The following is a 19,416-nucleotide window of genomic DNA, read 5'->3' as shown; positions in this document are numbered from 1 at the left end:
GGTGGTTACCATTAGCAGCTATATATGAAATCTCCGTTTTTGACATACAAATTGAATGATGGATTATCAGTAATAATTTCAAAGTGACAGACACATCGGATTAACCTTCAGCAGCGTTTTTATTGTTTTAATGTCATTGAACATGACTATTGATCAGAATAACAGCAAAGGTGAGACGATCTCCCCTGAATGCTCCGTAAAGCTACGTGTTGTGATGTCTGTGTTTGCTTCCCCTGTCGCGAGTTCTGATTGCTCAGTGATGATACTATACAAATAGAATCTGTGGGATTTTTAATCGGATATCTTGTATGTGTGCAGTTACGATAAGTAAGTGCATTAGCATTTTTTCGCTCAGGGCTAATTTAGAAGCTTCTTGTGAGACTTGTGCTTTGTTTTGGTAAAAATTGTTCATATCTTCAGTTAGCTGAGTTTTATAACCGTTAAGTGAGTATGACACATTCATAGGTTTTTAAATACTAAGAAGCCCTGAGACACAGTTTCATGAAAAAACTACCCACCAGACCCGGATTAGGGTACTCTCGGGTTTAACAGGTTAAAACACTTCAGGAGTTCTTCAGGTGATGGAAACTACTTCCTGTCCAGGCTGAAGATGTCGCGGCTCTCGATGAGGATGAACTCTATGATCTGGTTCTGGTACACCATGTTGACGGCCATGTTCCCCCCGTCCAGCTCGGGCCACATCAGCGTGGGCCCGAACACGATGCCGATGCCCTGCGTGGACATCAGGTTCTGCCTGGAGAACTCCAGGACTCTGAAACACAGACAGGTTAATCAGACTCTGAAACACAGACGGGTTAATCAGACTCTGAAACACAGACGGGTTAATCAGACTCTGAAACACAGACGGGTTCATCGGACTCTGAAACACAGACGGGTTCATCAGACTCTGAAACACAGACGGGTTCATCGGACTCTGAAACACAGACCAGTTCTTCAGACTCTGAAACACAGACGGGTTCATCGGACTCTGAAACACAGACGGGTTCATCGGACTCTGAAACACAGACGGGTTCATCGGACTCTGAAACACAGACCAGTTCATCAGACTCTGAAACACAGACGGGTTCATCGGACTCTGAAACACAGACGGGTTCATCGGACTCTGAAACACAGACGGGTTCATCGGACTCTGAAACACAGACGGGTTCATCAGACTCTGAAACACAGACGGGTTCATCGGACTCTGAAACACAGACGGGTTCATCAGACTCTGAAACACAGACGGGTTCATCAGACTCTGAAACACAGACGGGTTCATCGGACTCTGAAACACAGACCAGTTCTTCAGACTCTGAAACACAGACGGGTTCTTCAGACTCTGAAACACAGACGGGTTCATCGGACTCTGAAACACAGACGGGTTCATCAGACTCTGAAACACAGACGGGTTCATCAGACTCTGAAACACAGACGGGTTCATCGGACTCTGAAACACAGACGGGTTCATCGGACTCTGAAACACAGACGGGTTCTTCAGACTCTGAAACACAGACGGGTTCTTCAGACTCTGAAACACAGACAGGTATCGAGCGTTGCAGGGAGGATGTGTTTCTGTAGTTCGACCCTGAAGGAAGCTGCTGGTTCCCTCGACAACAAAGCAACAGGATTTCTCCAGAGGATTTAGGAAAATAGCTGAAAATAAGGTCTGTGGAAAACGAAGCTGTTTGATAAATGCACGTTTTGTTCAGGATAATCTCCACATGTCTACTTTTATAATGTTCTAATCATAAATCTAATGTCCAGAAGCTAAATGCTAACGTGATGCTATAAAGGAGCTACAGGCGAGTCCAGCAGCACGACTTCAACGTCACACCAACTTCAGATCCATATTCAAACACACAGATTCTAGATGGAACGAGTTGAAGCGTTTGTTTGAACAGTCTGCAGGAGGCAGGGACTTGCTCTCAAGCAGAACAGAAACTAACTTAGAGGAGTGTTTACGTGTTCGGCGTAATGACGTACAACGGCCTCCACGACTTCTGTAGTCCTGTTCAGCCACTTGGTAACAACCATCGTTTCTCAGACACGTACACTCTTCAGAGATCACCAGTGGGGTCACTGCTGATGATTTAATGTAGAACAAAACGTGATCCGTCTCTTCAATGTGTCTCAACCACAGACCTTAGTTCATCTATCTTCCTAAACCTTATGGAGAGATCCCATTGGCTCTGAGACGAGGGAACAGGAAGTGGTGACATGCTGACTCACTTCCGGGTTTTAGGACTCATTCCTGCACCGCTCTATTTATCAACGAGGACAGGACGTGTTCAGAGTAGCTTTACTCCGGTACAAACAAACTCTGTTACAGTAAAAGTCCTGCGTTCTTCATATCCTTCCTTCCCCTTCTAGGAAAGATATATATTAATACATTGAACTACAGAGGAGGTTCCATCTCTCAAGATTAGTTGATTTATAATTAGCATTAATAACCAGAATCACTAACTAAAGCTGTCTGATGCAGACCTATATTATTTCATAGTTATACATTTATTTTATTGTAAATCTACCTTTTATTTTTGTGTTAATTTAAAATAGAAGAAGTTGTTTAATGCTTTTGTTTTGGAGGCCATTTTGGGCACCAGGGGATTGTATATAGCTAAATATAGTGGAGTATGAAGGTGAATATACTCAGGCATGTAAGAAATTAAAATCAATGTTTAATGATGTAATATAGTTTAAACATACAGTAATTTTATAACTGTTTTATTGTGAAAATATTTCCGGTTAGCAACGCCTGCGGTTAAGTTTATTTTGAAAAGCTATTCCGGAAGAGATCTCCGAAGTACCAACAGTAGGCTTGACTCCCAGCTGTAACAGAAACGTGATTACAGCCGTTAAAATGCATTACATTAAAAGTCATGAAAGAGAGTATGAGGAGAAAAGGCGTGTGGAGTTATGTATTGAATGTACAAGCGTCTGAATCCTCTGTTATGTGCGATATCGGACATTGGTGAAAGGAGGGAAGGTTACGTCACAGCCCCCAGAGAGGAGGAGCAAAGGGGGGTGCAGGCGGAAAGGACGAATGTGTCTGGTGTCTCTTTCCCATGGCCCGGACGGCGAGAGGGAGCTGCAGCCTCTCTCTCCCACTTACCTCCTTCTGTTTGTTTCATTGCCACGCGACTTCATTAAAGTAACCCATTTGAACCTTCAGAGATTCCATTAGTCTCTTTATTTAAAGCTTCTCTCCTGGGACACAAGAGAAAAGAATACTTCTAACAGGTCAAAGTACTTCCATTTCTTAATGAGGTACAGTACTTGAGTAAATGTACTTAGGTTACTTAGGTTACTTAATCGTCTGGTCTTCAACCTTCCTGCATTCTCCCACACCACGCCGCTCCTCCGCTCCCTTCACTGGCTTCCAGTAACTGCTAGAATCCACTTCAAGACTCTGGTACTTGCGTACCATGCTGCGAATGGATCTGGCCCTTCCTACATCCAGGACATGGTTAAACCGTACACCCCAGCACGTGCACTCCACTCTGCATCAGCCAAACAGCTCGCTGCCTCCGCACTGCGAGGGGGACCCAAGTTCCCATCAGCAGAAACACGTGGGTTTGCTATCCTGGATCCAAAATGGTGGAATGAGCTCCCCATTGAAATCAGGACAGCAGAAAGCTTACACATCTTCTTCAGACTGAAAACTCATCTCTTTGGACTCCACTTCCAGAGATAGAATTACTAACAAAGCACTTATATACTAATAAAGGGCTGGCTGATCTAAAGCCAGCTGAGTAGCACTTGAAATGTTTGGCTCTATGAAACCTGATGAACTTATATGATTCTGTTTTCTTCAAGGTTGTATTTTGTTGGTCGAACGCACTTATTGTGAGTCTCTTTGGATAAAAGCCTCAGCTAAATGCAATGTGATCAACCAGGCTTTTACTGCGCTGTATTTGAGGGTAACTCCAACCAACCAACAGACAATCACTCACACTGTATGAAACACACACACACATACGCGCACATGCACACACACACACGCACACACACACGCACACAAACATGCACGCACGTGCGCAAACACACGCATGCACGCACACACACACACGCACGCACGCATGCACGCACGCACGCACGCACACACATGCACACACACACACACACACACACACACACACACACACACATGCACACACACACCAGGCGTACCTGTGCAGGTGTGAGAACAGCAGCTTCATGGTGTCCTGGTTGGGTCGGGGCAGATCCTGGATCAGTTTCTTCACCGCCTGGACCTTCTGTCTGGAATCTTTAATCTCTGTTCAGGAGAAACACAGCAGACGCTCTTTAGTTTCTGCTTCCTGTTGTTGTTTATCATGTCAACATGTTGTAGTTCTTCCTGTTTACAGTTCTAAACACAGTAAGGGCTGCACAATATATCCAGAATCCGTCACATGGCTTTATCAACATGAGCCGTACAGGTATCACAGAGACTAATCAAAGTATCTTCCATGTTAGAATATCTGGCCAATCAGATGAGACCTTACTGCTCTAGATGTCCCACCCCAATTTAAAAGTCACACTATTGGCTGAAGGGTAAGCCAATGGGTTTAAGCTGATCGTGAGTGAGGAAAATAGAGGGGGAAAGAAGCAGAAGAAGCAGGTGAAAGGAACATGTATGTGTTACATAAACGTAAAGTAGTTATCCTGCCAAATTAAACGTGTTAGAATCATAAACGTTTGTTTGTTTCTGATGTAATCCAAAATCACATGGAGACATCCCATTGGACGAGGGAGGTGCTGCCTTCAGGGACTAACACAGAACCAGAGAGATGCTGCATTCAGGGACCAATAGAAACACAGTAGATTCAGACTAATACACTGTCAGCTGTGACTCACTGATGGCCTCCACAAAGGGCTGGAAGGCTCTGAAGGGGAACAGCGGCTCTGGAAGCTCCCGGAAAAACATCTTCAGAGCTCCAGTGACGACGTGGACGTCTTCCCACTGACTGTGGTCCAGGTCCAGGGCCTCCTCTGGGGGTAAGAAGCATATATTCAATACGTCTGCATGGATACCAATATTAAAAACGCATAGAGGGGGGAGGAGTACTCTACTATATATCTACTATACTTTAGTAGAAGTACTCAGGTCTTGTACTTGAGTAAAAGTAGAAGTACCAGAGTGTAGGAATATTCTGTTTCAGTAAAAGTCCTACATTCAAAATGTTCCTCAAGTAAAAGTAGAAAAGTATTCTCATCAAAATATAGTGAAAGTAGCGACAGTAAAAATAGTCATTGTACAGATTGGTCCATTTCAGAATAATAGATATGATATGTTTTATAGTTATTGATGCATTAGTGCTGTTTCCTGTGTGACTTCAATGTGTTTCTGATGGAGATCTAACCGACCCTGATCCACGATGAATCGGAGTTTCTGGACGGTCGATAGATTTCCACTGACTCTGTAGATCCCGTCAACGTCCATACCTGAACAAATAAATAAAAGTCAAACCCCTTTCACATTAAACACCTTCAGGAGGCAGCGAAAGGCTTTTCCATGAGGCCGTGTTTCTTCTGTTTCTGTGAACCCACCTCGCTTTTCGATGGCGTCTAAACAGAGCTGAACGAAGCTGGGCACCGTGGATCCCTCTCGCTCACAGAGAGTCAGCAGGTGGCATCCGAACACTCGATCTGAGATGAGACATCAGGCATTCAGACTGGAATACTGACTGATGGATGATCTTACAACAGGTCTATCATGATGATACTTTTAGAGCAGCGGTTCATTGCAGGTGGGCCGCCAAATCATTTGCAAAACATTATGATTTGTGTGGAAACATTTCATTGTTAAAAATGTTTGCTATTTGAACCTCCTTTCTCTTTCTCGATCCTCCTGAGCAACGGTCATTACAGTCCTTAGCAACAGTCATTACAGTCCTTAGCAACGGTCTATTCTACTGGATTAACAATGTGTCACATGTTCTGAAGGGTCAGAACTTTATTTAGCCTCCGTATTGTTTACGGTTGAATGTGGGCCGCAAACATTTTTAGATTCTTAAGTGGGCCCTGAGTCGGTTGGGAGCCGTTGTGTTAGAGGGAGCTCCTTAAAGGGGGGGTCACCTTTGATGAGGCCTTTCTCCTGCAGAGTCTTCATGGACGGACGTCTGATGATGAACTTCTTCAGTCGGTTCTTCACTCCGTTCTTGTCGGCGCTGTCCGAGGTGCTGTGTTTCAACTTGGAGCTGACGAACATATCTGCACAGAAAACATGGCAGTTAAGACATGTTTATTTAGTGTCGGACAGGTTCAGCAGAGGCAGAGCCACGCGAGCAGCATCTGGAGTTTCTCTCTCTGAGTTGGATCTGAAGAGTTCTGATCTAAAGAGTTGGATCTGAAGAGTTCTGATCTAAAGAGTTGGATCTGAATAGTTCTGATCTGAAGAGTTGGATCTGAAGAGTTCTGATCTAAAGAGTTGGATCTGAAGAGTTCTGATCTAAAGAGTTGGATCTGAATAGTTCTGATCTGAAGAGTTGGATCTGAAGAGTTCTGATCTAAAGAGTTGGATCTGAATAGTTCTGATCTAAAGAGTTGGATCTGAATAGTTCTGATCTAAAGAGTTGGATCTGAATAGTTCTGATCTGAAGAGTTGGATCTGAAGAGTTCTGATCTAAAGAGTTGGATCTGAATAGTTCTGATCTGAAGAGTTGGATCTGAAGAGTTGGATCTGAAGGTCTCTTTAAACCTCTTCAGAGTCTGCAGTCCGGAGATCATTCACAACCCTTTCAGGTGCACCTCATATATCTCTGTCAACTCAACCCTAACCCTGATCACCTGTAAGATACTTACACCTGTCAACACATCAGGACTTCATCCCTCAGCCTCCTTCCTTCATCCTCGACCACATCCCTTCATCCCATCATCCCTCCCACTCAACTCATCCCTTCATCCCATCATCCCTCCCACTCAACTCATCCCTTCATCCCATCATCCCTCCCACTCAACTCATCCCTTCATCCCATCATCCCTCCCACTCAACTCACCCCTTCATCCCATCATCCCTCCCACTCAACTCACCCCTTCATCCCATCATCCCTCCCACTCAACTCATCCCTTCATCCCATCATCCTTCCCACTCAACTCATCCCTTCATCCCATCATCCCTCCCACTCAACTCATCCCTTCATCCCATCATCCCTCCCACTCAACTCATCCCTTCATCCCATCATCCCTCCCACTCAACTCATCCCTTCATCCCATCATCCCTCCCACTCAACTCATCCCTTCATCCCATCATCCCTCCCACTCAACTCATCCCTTCATCCCATCATCCTTCCCACTCAACTCATCCCTTCATCCCATCATCCCTCCCACTCAACTCATCCCTTCATCCCATCATCCCTCCCACTCAACTCATCCCTTCATCCCATCATCCCTCCCACTCAACTCATCCCTTCATCCCATCATCCCTCCAGCTCAACTCATCCCTTCATCCCATCATCCCTCCAGCTCAACTCATCCCTTCATCCCATCATCCCTCCCACTCAACTCACCCCTTCATCCTTCCCCCCTTTAAACTTCATCCTCAGTCACATCTCTTCACCCATTGACTCCTTAATCTCTACATCTTATCCTCCCTTCCACCCGTCATCCCTCCATCTCTCCACCCATCAACCCTTTCCTCCCTACATCGTATCCTCCCTTCACTTGTCATTCATTCGACCTCCTCCATGAAATGTAAATAGCACAGTGTGTGTCTTCAGAGATATAGTGTTGCTTCTCACTGATGGAGCGCCTGTGGACCGGGTTGCGCTGTTTGGTGTTGGTGGACCCGTGTCCAGGGAGGGAGCTGTGTCTGGGCGGGAACTCTGAGCTGTTGGCCCGCCGCAGAGGGAGTGTACTCTGGAAAGAGAAAGAGTTAGGACCCCATGGAGGCAGGCTTTCCTTCCCACTAGCTGTACTGAAGGTCTCTTTTCAGAATCAAGGTAGTGAGATCTTACGGAAGAGTCGACGGCCTTTCTGATGCCGTCAAACCATTTACTGGCAGTGGAGTAACTCTCCGCCTGAAGGAGGTACTCACTCCCTGTGTGTGTTGTGATCTGGAACACAGGAGCACAGGTCAGTCTGTTGGATATATGCGTATCAGGGTGGCTCAGTGTTCAGGGGCGGCTATAGCTCCTGAATCCTTTCAGTGGTAACGAGGTTTTAAACATAAGCTGATTGTTGGAGTTTGACGCTTTGTGTTACCTGGAAGACGTTTTTCCTGCTGGACTTGTCTGGCGTCCATTCGATCACAGCCCCGCACAGCTGGACCACATCCGTCTTAGCCCCTGCTTTCTGAACACAAAGAGTTACTGCTGTCAGGCACTTCAACAGGACTCACACAGGACTAAAGACCATGAGGACTTCAACAGGACTAAAGACCATGAGGACTTCAACAGGACTAAAGACCATGAGGACTTCAACAGGACTAAAGACCATGAGGAATTCAACAGGACTAAAGACCATGAGGAATTCAACAGGACTAAAGACCATGAGGAATTCAACAGGACTAAAGACCATGAGGACTTACACAGGACTAAAGACCATGAGGACTTCAACAGGACTAAAGACCATGAGGAATTCAACAGGACTAAAGACCATGAGGAATTCAACAGGACTAAAGACCATGAGGAATTCAACAGGACTAAAGACCATGAGGACTTCAACAGGACTAAAGACCATGAGGACTTCAACAGGACTAAAGACCATGAGGACTTCAACAGGACTAAAGACCATGAGGACTTCAACAGGACTAAAGACCATGAGGACTTACACAGGACTAAAGACCATGAGGACTTCAACAGGACTAAAGACCATGAGGACTTACACAGGACTAAAGACCATGAGGACTTCAACAGGACTAAAGACCATGAGGACTTACACAGGACTAAAGACCATGAGGAATTCAACAGGACTAAAGACCATGAGGACTTACACAGGACTAAAGACCATGAGGACTTCAACAGGACTAAAGACCATGATGACTTACACAGGACCAAAGACCATGAGGACTTACACAGGACTAAAGACCATGAGGACTTACACAGGACTAAAGACCATGAGGACTTCAACAGGACTAAAGACCATGAGGACTTCAACAGGACTAAAGACCATGAGGACTTCAACAGGACTCACACAGGACTGAAGACCATGACTCATGAACATGAACCTGAACCTCCCCTCATCCCTTTACCCCTCCATCCTTTGACTCCTTCACCCATCCTTTGACTCCTTCATCCCTCCATCCTTTGACTCCTTCACCCTTACATCCTTCCTAGTTTATTGTGCCTTGTGTTGTCACTTTACAGTTTCACTATGAAGAGAAAGAGGTATGGTAATAGTAAGTATGGACACACACACACACACACACACACACACACACACACACACACACACACACACACACATACACATACACATACACACAGACAGACAGACAGACAGACAGACAGACAGACAGACACACACACACAGACACAGACACAGACACAGACACACACATACACACATAGACACACACACACACACACATAGACACACACACACACACACACACACACACACACACATAGACACACACACACACACACACATAGACACACACACACACACATAGACACACACACACACACACACACACACAGACACACACACACACACACACAGTATGTCCTCACCGTGCCAGCTTCCTGTTGTCTCTCTTTGTGAAGCAGCAGCTGATCTGAGGTCAGCTCGCCCCACATCCCGGTCCAGTTCTTTCTCTGCTTCTTCCCGCCGTCTGAGATCTTTGCCACATTCAGGAGGTCTCCTTTCAGCTCCTGCACACACACACACACACACGCACACGCGCACGCACACACACACACACACACAATTTGGAGCTTGTAGAGTTTTATACTATCTTTAGGCATATATTATAGGTATCAAATATATAAAAAACACGTCTCTGAAGTATTTCGCACCAAACAGATCAGTGTAGCCTTATCCCCCTCTCTTCCAGCTGTTACTAAAGTGATGATTCTGGTATATATATAAATATAAATATCTCTGCATTTTGACCCATCCTAGTGTTAGGAGCAGTGTGCTGCCATTTTGAACGGCGCCCGGGGAGCAGTGTAGGGAACGGTGCCTTGCTCAGGGACACCTCGGTAGCACTTGGTCTTGCCGGGACTTGAACTGGTGACCTTCCAGTTGCCAAGCCGTTTTTAGAGATGTGGGTACGGATGAAAAGAGAGAATCATATCTTGAATGTTGACTCACCGGGGGTTCGGCTCCTCCCACCCCGAGGACGCCGTGCTGAGACTGATTCCTGCGATGCCTGGAGATCTACGGGAGAAGACAAAGCGTTCAACAGATCAGTCTGAAGTGTCCTCGCTGCAGGACGGAGGCTCTGGGTTCTTGGTTCTGACTTACAGGGTTCTGCTGCAGGTCGGACTCTTGCAGCACCATGGATCTGGACTGACTGAGGCGCTCTCCGGAGCTCTGGGAGCTCTTCATTCGCATCTGAACGGCTCCAGGCCGAGGCTCCATCAACAAGGGAGGCTTAGCAGAGATTCTGTGGACCAGCACACAGATTCAAAGATTCAAAGGTGTTCTCATCAGATGCTCAGCAGCTTCAGAGGGTAGGCATGGGAATGAAACTCTTCTGACCTGAGCTCCTCCAACAATGCAACATGTATAATAAAATACAACAATGCAAAATAGTGCAAGAAGTCTATATTGATGAAAACAGAATATGAAATTAAATAATGAACAATAAGACAACATTAAATGTGGTTTATTGTGGTGATAACTATTTATATAAACCAGCACTCAGGTAACAGCACACAGGTAAACAACACACAGGTGAGTGCTGTACCAGCACACAGGTAACAGCACACAGGTAAACAACACACAGGTAACAGCTCACAGGTACCGGCACACAGGTAACGGCACACAGGTAACGGCACACAGGTAACGGCACACAGGTAAACAACACACAGGTAACGGCAAACAGGTAACGGCACACAGGTAACAGCACACAGGTAACGGCACACAGGTAACGGCACACAGGTAACGGCAGCACTCACTGCACTCAGGTGAGCCACAGCTGCACAGGTAGCAGTTACCAACTCTAATTCAGAGAAAATTCTGATATTTTTCTTGGAATTCTGACTTTTGTTCAAATTCAGAAATATTTCTCAGAATTCGAACTTTCCTTAAAAGTCTGAAAAGTTTTAACCGCGATTCGAGTAAAATAGCGATGCCACAGAATTCAGTATTTTCTCAAAATGATGACTTTTATTCTGACTTGTTTTCTTCCCTTATTGTTACATTGAACGTGTGGAATAGGAGGTGTTCAGTGAGAGAGCTTTAGTGAAGCGTAGCAGCTGGTCTTCATGTGTTCCTGCAGACGTTACACAACACCGTCAGCTGTGAGTGCGCAACGATAGGCACGTTAAAAACAAAGCTCACCCAACAGTGGAAAATAGATCTAGAGGATTGTAGAGCCAATCAGAGCAGACCGAGGCACGAAGATCAACCATGACAACAGTAGGATAGTGCACCTTAGATAACAATCACATTTAAAGGATCATGGCCGTTCATTTGTTTCAGCTGCTGTTTGTTTCCGTCCCGCACAGAGGAGGTCGGAAGCTTGACATTTCGATGTTGAAAACTCAAACCTACGACTTTGACCAGCGCCATGACAAACCCTCAGAACCAGGAAACAAAGGGCAGCCCTCTGTCCGGAAGCAGGAAGCGCTCTGTCTCTGTACCACAGATCATAAACTGCTCATCTGAAGTCCCTAACACCTGTATTATCAGACCAAACACACACACTGCACACACACCAAGAGAGGCAGAGTGTGATCCAGAGCACAGCAGGGAGTCCAGGCCGGCCGTCACTCACTCCCATCAACAAGAGTCCCAACCTCTGGTGACTTAGACCAGTCTGACACCACACCATTGAGAATAATATCACTTTAATGCGATCTCACCTTGAACCCGCCATCGGTGTGCGATCAGAGTCCTGACAGTTAGAGGAAGTGAGATTCATCACGTGGTTTTTCTTCAACTGCTGCAACCTCGTCGTTTCCTGGAGACTGAAAGCGTCTAACCTCAGTCTCTCTCCGCGAGCCGACGCTCTGCTCACGCTGTAATGTTGGTTTCTGGATCATTCAGTCATTAATGCATCTGTTTGAGTTCCTCTGAGTCTCTGAGTCTCAGAAGGACTTTAGCATCGCCTCAGAGTCTCTGGAGGACTCGTGTGTTACACATTGCTGTATTTCATCTGTCTGGAAGTGGTTAAGAAACACTTTTGAGGAAGTAACTGAGTTTTGGTTGTAAGGAAGAGGTTAAGGGCCAAAAAAAGAGAGATGTCACCGAAGTAAAAACAAACCTCAAGTTCTGTAATTAAAGTCAGAACGCTCACTTTATAATAAATAAAAAGAACATTCTAACAATGTCATTAAGAAAATTCAAATTTAGACTTTTTTCTCAGAATTTCCCACTTTTTTGTCAAAATTCATTTGTTTCTCAAATCTCCATTTTTTTTTTCTAAAAATTCTGAATAACTCACATAAGCTCTAAATTCACATAAACTCTAAATTCACATAAACTCTAAATTCACATAAACTCTCAATTCTAAAAGTGTCTGAGTATCTGAGTCTCTGAGTGTCTGAGTGTCTGAGTCTCTGAGTATCTGAGTGTCTGAGTCTCTGAGTGTCTGAGTCTCTGAGTATCTGAGTATCTGAGTGTCTGAGTGTCTGAGTATCTGAGTATCTGAGTCTCTGAGTCTCTGAGTGTCTGAGTGTCTGAGTGTCTGAGTCTTTCAGTGTCTGAGTATCTGAGTGTCTGAGTCTCTGAGTATCTGAGTGTCTGAGTGTCTGAGTATCTGAGTGTCTGAGTCTCTGAGTCTCTGAGTGTCTGAGTGTCTGAGTGTCTGAGTCTCTCAGTGTCTGAGTCTCTGAGTGTCTGAGTCTCTGAGTATCTGAGTGTCTGAGTGTCTGAGTATCTGAGTGTCTGAGTCTCTGAGTCTCTGAGTATCTGAGTGTCTGAGTGTCTGAGTATCTGAGTGTCTGAGTCTCTGAGTCTCTGAGTGTCTGAGTGTCTGAGTGTCTGAGTCTCTCAGTGTCTGAGTATCTGAGTGTCTGAGTCTCTGAGTGTCTGAGTCTCTCAGTCTCTGAGTGTCTGAGTATCTGAGTGTCTGAGTGTCTGAGTCTCTCAGTCTCTGAGTGTCTGAGTATCTGAGTGTCTGAGTCTCTGAGTGTCTGAGTCTCTCAGTCTCTGAGTGTCTGAGTATCTGAGTCTCTGAGTCTCTGAGTCTCATCTGATAGACTCATCTGTAAATATTGGTTTTATCTCTTGTAAGCTGTTAAAAAACCCTTTTGAGGAAGTAACTGTGTTTTGGTTGTAAGGAAGAGCTTAAGGGCCACGTGTGGAAAAAGAGAGATTTAAGCAAAAGTAAAAATAAAAAAAGTAAGTTTTGTGATGAAAGTCAAAACTCTTTTACAAAAATTCAAGAATTCTAACGATTTTCTAAGAAATTCTCACTTTTTTAAACAGAATGTCCATTTTTAATAAAAATGTTCTTCTCAACATTTTTATTTTTTCAAAGTTATTTTCATTTAAAAAGAAAAAAACATTCTGAAGTTTTTCTCATAATTCTCACTTTAGTAAATTACTGACTCTTTTCTCATAAATCCGAGTTTCCCATTGGAGCCGTGTGCAGGAAGCAGGAGCTCCTTCAGGGTCAGGAACCCGCTCATACAGAAACCGCTCTCCAGTGCGAGGACGCAGGAAGCTAGATAACATCATAGCAGCTTTGGAGGAGGAGGAGGAGGAGGAGGAGGAGTTATGGGGATGAATGCTGTGATTCTTCAGGTGGAAGCTGAGCACAGAGGTCCTCATTCGGAGGATCAGAGCAGCAGAGGAGGTGAGTCTGGTGCTACTGGCTCTACTGGTTCTCTCTTTGTTGTTGTTGGTGTTGTTGTTGTTGTTGTTGTTGTTGTTGTATACATCGAACGCACCCTGACTCTCAGGGGTCGGTGCCGGTATAAAACAAACAGGAAGCAGTCATTCATTCATCAAAACTCTACATTTCTCTTAATTTTGAATTAAAATGTCATTAATCATCAAGTGTGTGTTTGTGTGTGTGTGTGTGTGTGTCTCTGTCTGTCTGTCTGTCTGTCTGTCTGTCTGTCTGTCTGTCTGTCTGTGTGTGTGTGTGTGTGTGTGTGTGTGTGTGTGTGTGTCTCTGTCTGTCTGTCTGTCTGTCTGTCTGTGTCTGTCTGTCTGTCTGTCTGTCTGTCTGTCTGTCTGTGTGTGTGTGTGTGTGTGTGTGTGTGTGTGTCTCTGTCTGTCTGTCTGTCTGTCTGTCTGTCTGTCTGTCTGTCTGTCCGTCTGTCTGTCTGTCTGTCTGTCTGTCTGTCTGTCTGTCTGTCTGTCTGTCTGTCTGTGTGTGTGTGTGTGTGTGTGTGTGTGTGTGTGTGTGTGTGTGTGTGTGTGTGTGTAACCAGCATGAGTTCAAAATAGAATAATATATTTTTTAATATTAACAAATATAGCCTAAAAGAGTTAACAAATATTTAAAACAAATATCGAATGAATTACATTAAATAAATAAAAGCACATTATCTACTTAAATGATTATGAATCCTCAGCAGCAGAAAGGAGCTCTTCTCTTTCTGAAATTGACGTTTGAAGTTTCCGGATGTTTGTGAAACGCTCGGCTGCCATGCAGGAATCTGAGCAGGACCCCAGGTGCATGCTGGGAACTACAACACCCTGGCATCGGTCCATAAGAGGAGAGAGAGAGAGAGAGAGAGAGAGAGAGAGAGAGAGAGAGAGAGAGAGAGAGAGAGAGAGAGAGAGAGAGAGAGAGAGAGAGAGAGAGAGAGAGAGAGAGAGAGAGAGAGAGAGAGAGAGAGAGAGAGAGAGAGAGAGAGAGAGAGAGAGAGAGAGAGAGAGAGCCTGTACTGTCTGGGTTTTATCTGTGTTCTGCCTGTACTGTCTGGGTTTTATCTGTGTTCTGCCTGTACTGTCTGGGTTTTATCTGTGTTCTGCCTGTACTGTCTGGGTTTTATCTGTGTTCTGCCTGTACTGTCTGGGTTTTATCTGTGTTCAGCCGGTACTGTCTGGGTTTTATCTGTGTTCTGCCTGTACTGTCTGGGTTTTATCTGTGTTCAGCCGGTACTGTCTGGGTTTTATCTGTGTTCTGCCTGTACTGTCTGGGTTTTATCTGTGTTCTGCCTGTACTGTCTGGGTTTTATCTGTGTTCTGCCTGTACTGTCTGGGTTTTATCTTTGTTCAGCCTGTACTGTCTGGGTTTTATCTGTGTTCTGCCTGTACTGTCTGGGTTTTATCTGTGTTCAGCCGGTACTGTCTGGGTTTTATCTGTGTTCTGCCTGTACTGTCTGGGTTTTATCTGTGTTCAGCCGGTACTGTCTGGGTTTTATCTGTGTTCTGCCTGTACTGTCTGGGTTTTATCTGTGTTCTGCCTGTACTGTCTGGGTTTTATCTGTGTTCTGCCTGTACTGTCTAGGTTTTATCTGTGTTCTGTCTGTACTGTCTGGGTTTTATCTGTGTTCTGCCTGTACTGTCTGGGTTTTATCTGTGTTCTGCCTGTACTGTCTGGGTTTTATCTTTGTTCAGCCGGTACTGTCTGGGTTTTATCTGTGTTCTGCCCGTACTGTCTGGGTTTTATCTGTGTTCTGCCTGTACTGTCTGGGTTTTATCTGTGTTCAGCCGGTACTGTCTGGGTTTTATCTGTGTTCTGCCCGTACTGTCTGGGTTTTATCTGTGTTCTGCCTGTACTGTCTGGGTTTGATCTGTGTTCAGCTGGTACTGTCTGGGTTCTATTTCGTCCCTACTGACCGCCAGAGGCGGTGCCTAGCACTGGATACGTCCATCGCACGAATGCGCAGTTCGAGTACCTAATAACAACAAAGTCACCTGTGACCCACGTGACACCGGCTACATAGGCCGGCGTCATTAGCGGATCAGCTCCTTTTTATCTTCTCGCTGCGCGAGAGTACCGCGGCTACATTCTTGTAGCCTACAGCGTTCAGGTTTGAACGTTTGATCTGAGGGATTTCTCTGCAAGCAGCTGAGGGAGCTACGGGTTGCGTGTCCTCCAGGAGCTGTGGCCGGCTGTGCAGAGCCTCCACGGACAGGTTTGGGTCAACTTGTTGCTGGTGATGGCTGTGTCCCCGCACCCTCTCCCAGCTAAGTGGTCCTGATTGCTGTCTTGTTTATTGTTTGGCTTAGACTTTCTGGTGACGACAGTGTTCCCGCTTCCTCTCCCATAAAGTTGCCCTTATGCTCTTTTGAAAGTTCTGCTTGTGGCGTTGTGCCCGAGCTATCATTAGCATTTGAGTCCCAGCTTTAGCTGCGTCTCTCATTCAATTTAGTATGGAAAGCCCAGGGTGCCATATTTTGCCCGTTTTTTGCTTAGATGCAGAGAGTAAGATAAGCACTGGCCATGGTTACTACTGTAACTACGGTCCTAGGCCATGTAAGCACTGGGTTCTATGCCTATACATACATGCCCGAGGTTGGACTCTCAGGTGTTGTCCTCTGGGCAAATGTGGCATTCCTGCCCAAGGTGCTTCAACAAACCCACTTTAATCAGCCTGCCCAGCTGGCACGCTTTGACATTCAGGAGAACGGCACATCGGAGTTCCTGTGCCCTGTGGGTGCCTGTGGGTGCCCTGTGGGTGCCTGTGGGTGCCCTGTGGGTGCCTGTGGGTGCCCTGTGGGTGCCTGTGGGTGCCTGTGGGTGCATGTGGGTGCCTGTGGGTGCCCTGTGGGTGCCTGTGGGTGCCTGTGGGTGCCCTGTGGGTGCCCTGTGGGTGCCTGTGGGTGACATGGTTGGTATAATAATAATAATAATAATAAATGGGATTTATATAGCGCTTTTCTAGACCCAAAGACGCTTTACATTATGAGTAAGGTCGACAAACAAAACAAGAACAAAAACACAAACAAAAAGAAAAACAGAAAAGCAGTCAGGAGGATGTTGGTTCAGAGGGGGGAGGGGCGGGTTTCAGGATAAGCAGAGTTGAAGAGGTGGGTTTTGAGACGGGACTGGAACAGGGTGAGGGACTCAGACTCACGGAGGTCTTGGGGGAGGGAGTTCCAGAGCTTCGGGGCTGCCACAGAGAAGGCTCTGTCCCCGAAGCTCCGGAGTTTGGCCTTGGGGATTGAGAGCAAACCGGCTGAGGTGGATCTGAGGGACCGGGGTGGTTGGTAGAGGATGAGGAGGTCAGTGAGGTAGGGGGGGGCCAGATGGTGGAGGGCTTTATAGGTGAGGACCAGGAGTTTGTAGTGAATGCGGTGTGAGACGGGAAGCCAGTGGAGTTCTTTGAGGACCGGGGTGATGTGATGCCATGATTTGGTGTGGCTGAGGAGTCTGGCGGCTGCGTTCTGGACACGCTGGAGTCTGTTGAGGGAGGTGGAGCTGATGCCGAAGAGGAGTGAGTTGCAATAGTCAAGGCGGGAGGAGATGAAGGCGTGAATGAGTCGCTCAGCTGCGGGGCGGGTGAGAGAGGGACGGAGTTCCTCTCTCATATAGGTATAGGTCATCGAGTGCTAAAGCACGGTCTCTGGCGGTCAGTAGGGACGAAATAGAACGATAGTTACGGCTGTAACTACGGTTCTATGAGTCCCGGATGACCGCCAGAGTTTCCTGTCACTCAGAATTCTTGTGTGCTCGCGAGAAGATTCTGGGAGCTGATCCTCTGATGAAGCCGGCCTATGTAGCCGTAGTCACGTGGGTCACAGGTGACTTTGTTGTTATTGGTACTCGAGCTGCGCATGCGCGCGATGGACATACCCAGTGCTAAAGCACCGCCTCTGGCGGTCAGTAGGGACTCATAGAACCGTAGCTACAGCCGTAACTATCGTTTTTATCTGTGTTCACTTTGTTCACGCTGCTCTTCTTGGCCAGTCAATGAGACTTTTTACCTGGTTAAATAAAGGATATATATATATATATATATATATATATATATATATATATATATATATATATATAATACTTTCATAAATGTGAGAATAAAGTAAATCTGCTGACAGAATTTAAGAAAACTAAACGATTAAAACTCATTCAGAGTTTCCCACCCTTTGACTTGATGATTCCATGTCTCTGCATGGGGGATGGTGTGTGTGTGTGTGTGTGTGTGTGTGTGTGTGTGTGTGTGTGTGTGTGTGTGTGTGTGTGTGTGTGTGTGTGTGTGTGTGTGTGTGTGTGTGTGTGTGTGTGTGTGTGTGTGTGTGTGTGTGTGTGTGTGTGTGTGTGTGTGTGTGTGTGTGTGTGTGTGTGTGTGTGTGTGTGTGTGTGTGTGTGTGTGTGTGTGTGTGTGTGTGTGTGTGTGTGAGTTCTGTTATCTCTGTTGGTTTTAGACTCAGCTGAAACCAGGACTCTCTCTGATCTTCTGGTATGTTCTCTTTCTGTTAATTAGCTGCTGCTCTGGTTTCACACATTTCACTTATTTAGGATCAGGTTCTGTTTCTGAATGTTTTGTGTGTCTTCCTGTTGGTTTTACACCTTCTTTAGTAGTTGTGTACATATATATATATATATTTATATACACATACACACACACACACACACACACATCATTATTACAACACATACAGACTTGCAAATCATAACACTGGCAATGATTTTATATTTATTAGACAATTTAAAAAAAATCATGCTTCAAAAAGTGGGGGACGGCGATCCCCCGCGTCAACGACCTACACCACTGCCTTTAGCTGACTTTTATCTAAAGACACTTACATGCACTCTCTATGCACGAGACATGCTGGGTTTTTTATAACGACGTAATGTGACGAGGAGAATATCCAGAATACCTCCGGCCTTACGACAATGGCAACTCAGAGATAAAAAATAACTTTTAAATGTTTGTTTAGCGCCTTAAGGTTACGTACGGCTGTGTGTGTGTGTGTGTGTGTGTGTGTGTGTGTGTGTGTGTGTGTGTGTGTGTGTGTGTGTGTGTGTGTGTGTGTGTGTGTGTGTGTGTGTGTGTGTGTGTGTGTGTGTGTGTGTGTGTGTGTGTGTGTGTGTGTGTGTGTGTGTGTGTGTGTGTGTGGAGATACACAGATAACAGCAGCAGATAACGGGTTTGAGGATATAAAGAGAGAACTGTTAAACTGGGATATTTTCAAATATGTGTGAAAACAAATTAAACATTAAATAATTGTTCCCGGAAGGTAAACAAGTCTGAATATGTTAGTTTGATAATAACTTTTAGATACATATAATATTCACATTTCATAGAGTCATCAATAAGAAATAATCTGTCTCACTGAAAACTACACAAATGTACAAAAAACTACAACTCCAGCATGCACCACAGTCACACTTCAGCCATGAAGGTGACAATGCATTTCCTGGAGACATGGAGACACATTGACAGACATGGAGAGACA

General features: G+C 45.5%; 1 protein-coding gene across 2 annotated transcripts; it reads right to left on the bottom strand.

Annotated features, from left to right (window-relative positions):
- Positions 1 to 100: 100 nt before the first annotated feature.
- Positions 101 to 12,281, bottom strand: arhgap15 (Rho GTPase activating protein 15). Of its 2 annotated transcripts, none has more exons than XM_079667121.1 (13): positions 11,976 to 12,281; positions 10,411 to 10,552; positions 10,258 to 10,323; positions 9,675 to 9,815; positions 8,203 to 8,292; positions 7,956 to 8,054; positions 7,740 to 7,857; positions 6,079 to 6,213; positions 5,551 to 5,649; positions 5,368 to 5,445; positions 4,858 to 4,992; positions 4,171 to 4,276; positions 101 to 772 (listed from the first exon to the last, which is right to left on the bottom strand). In XM_079667121.1, exons 1-13 carry the CDS (start codon positions 12,032 to 12,034, stop codon positions 589 to 591), a joined length of 1,452 nt encoding a protein of 483 aa, XP_079523247.1. In that variant the 5' UTR covers positions 12,035 to 12,281; the 3' UTR covers positions 101 to 588. The 2 variants fall into 2 exon arrangements, with proteins under 2 accessions (XP_079523247.1, XP_079523246.1); XM_079667120.1 differs by lacking the exon at positions 11,976 to 12,281 and adding an exon at positions 11,452 to 11,653.
- Positions 12,282 to 19,416: the final 7,135 nt, after the last annotated feature.

Source organism: Notothenia rossii (assembly GCF_949606895.1).
Source record: "Notothenia rossii genome assembly, chromosome: 2".
Taxonomy (NCBI): domain Eukaryota; kingdom Metazoa; phylum Chordata; class Actinopteri; order Perciformes; family Nototheniidae; genus Notothenia; species Notothenia rossii.
Note: the sequence above shows the minus strand (reverse complement) of the source record. Positions and strands in the feature narration are given on the sequence as shown.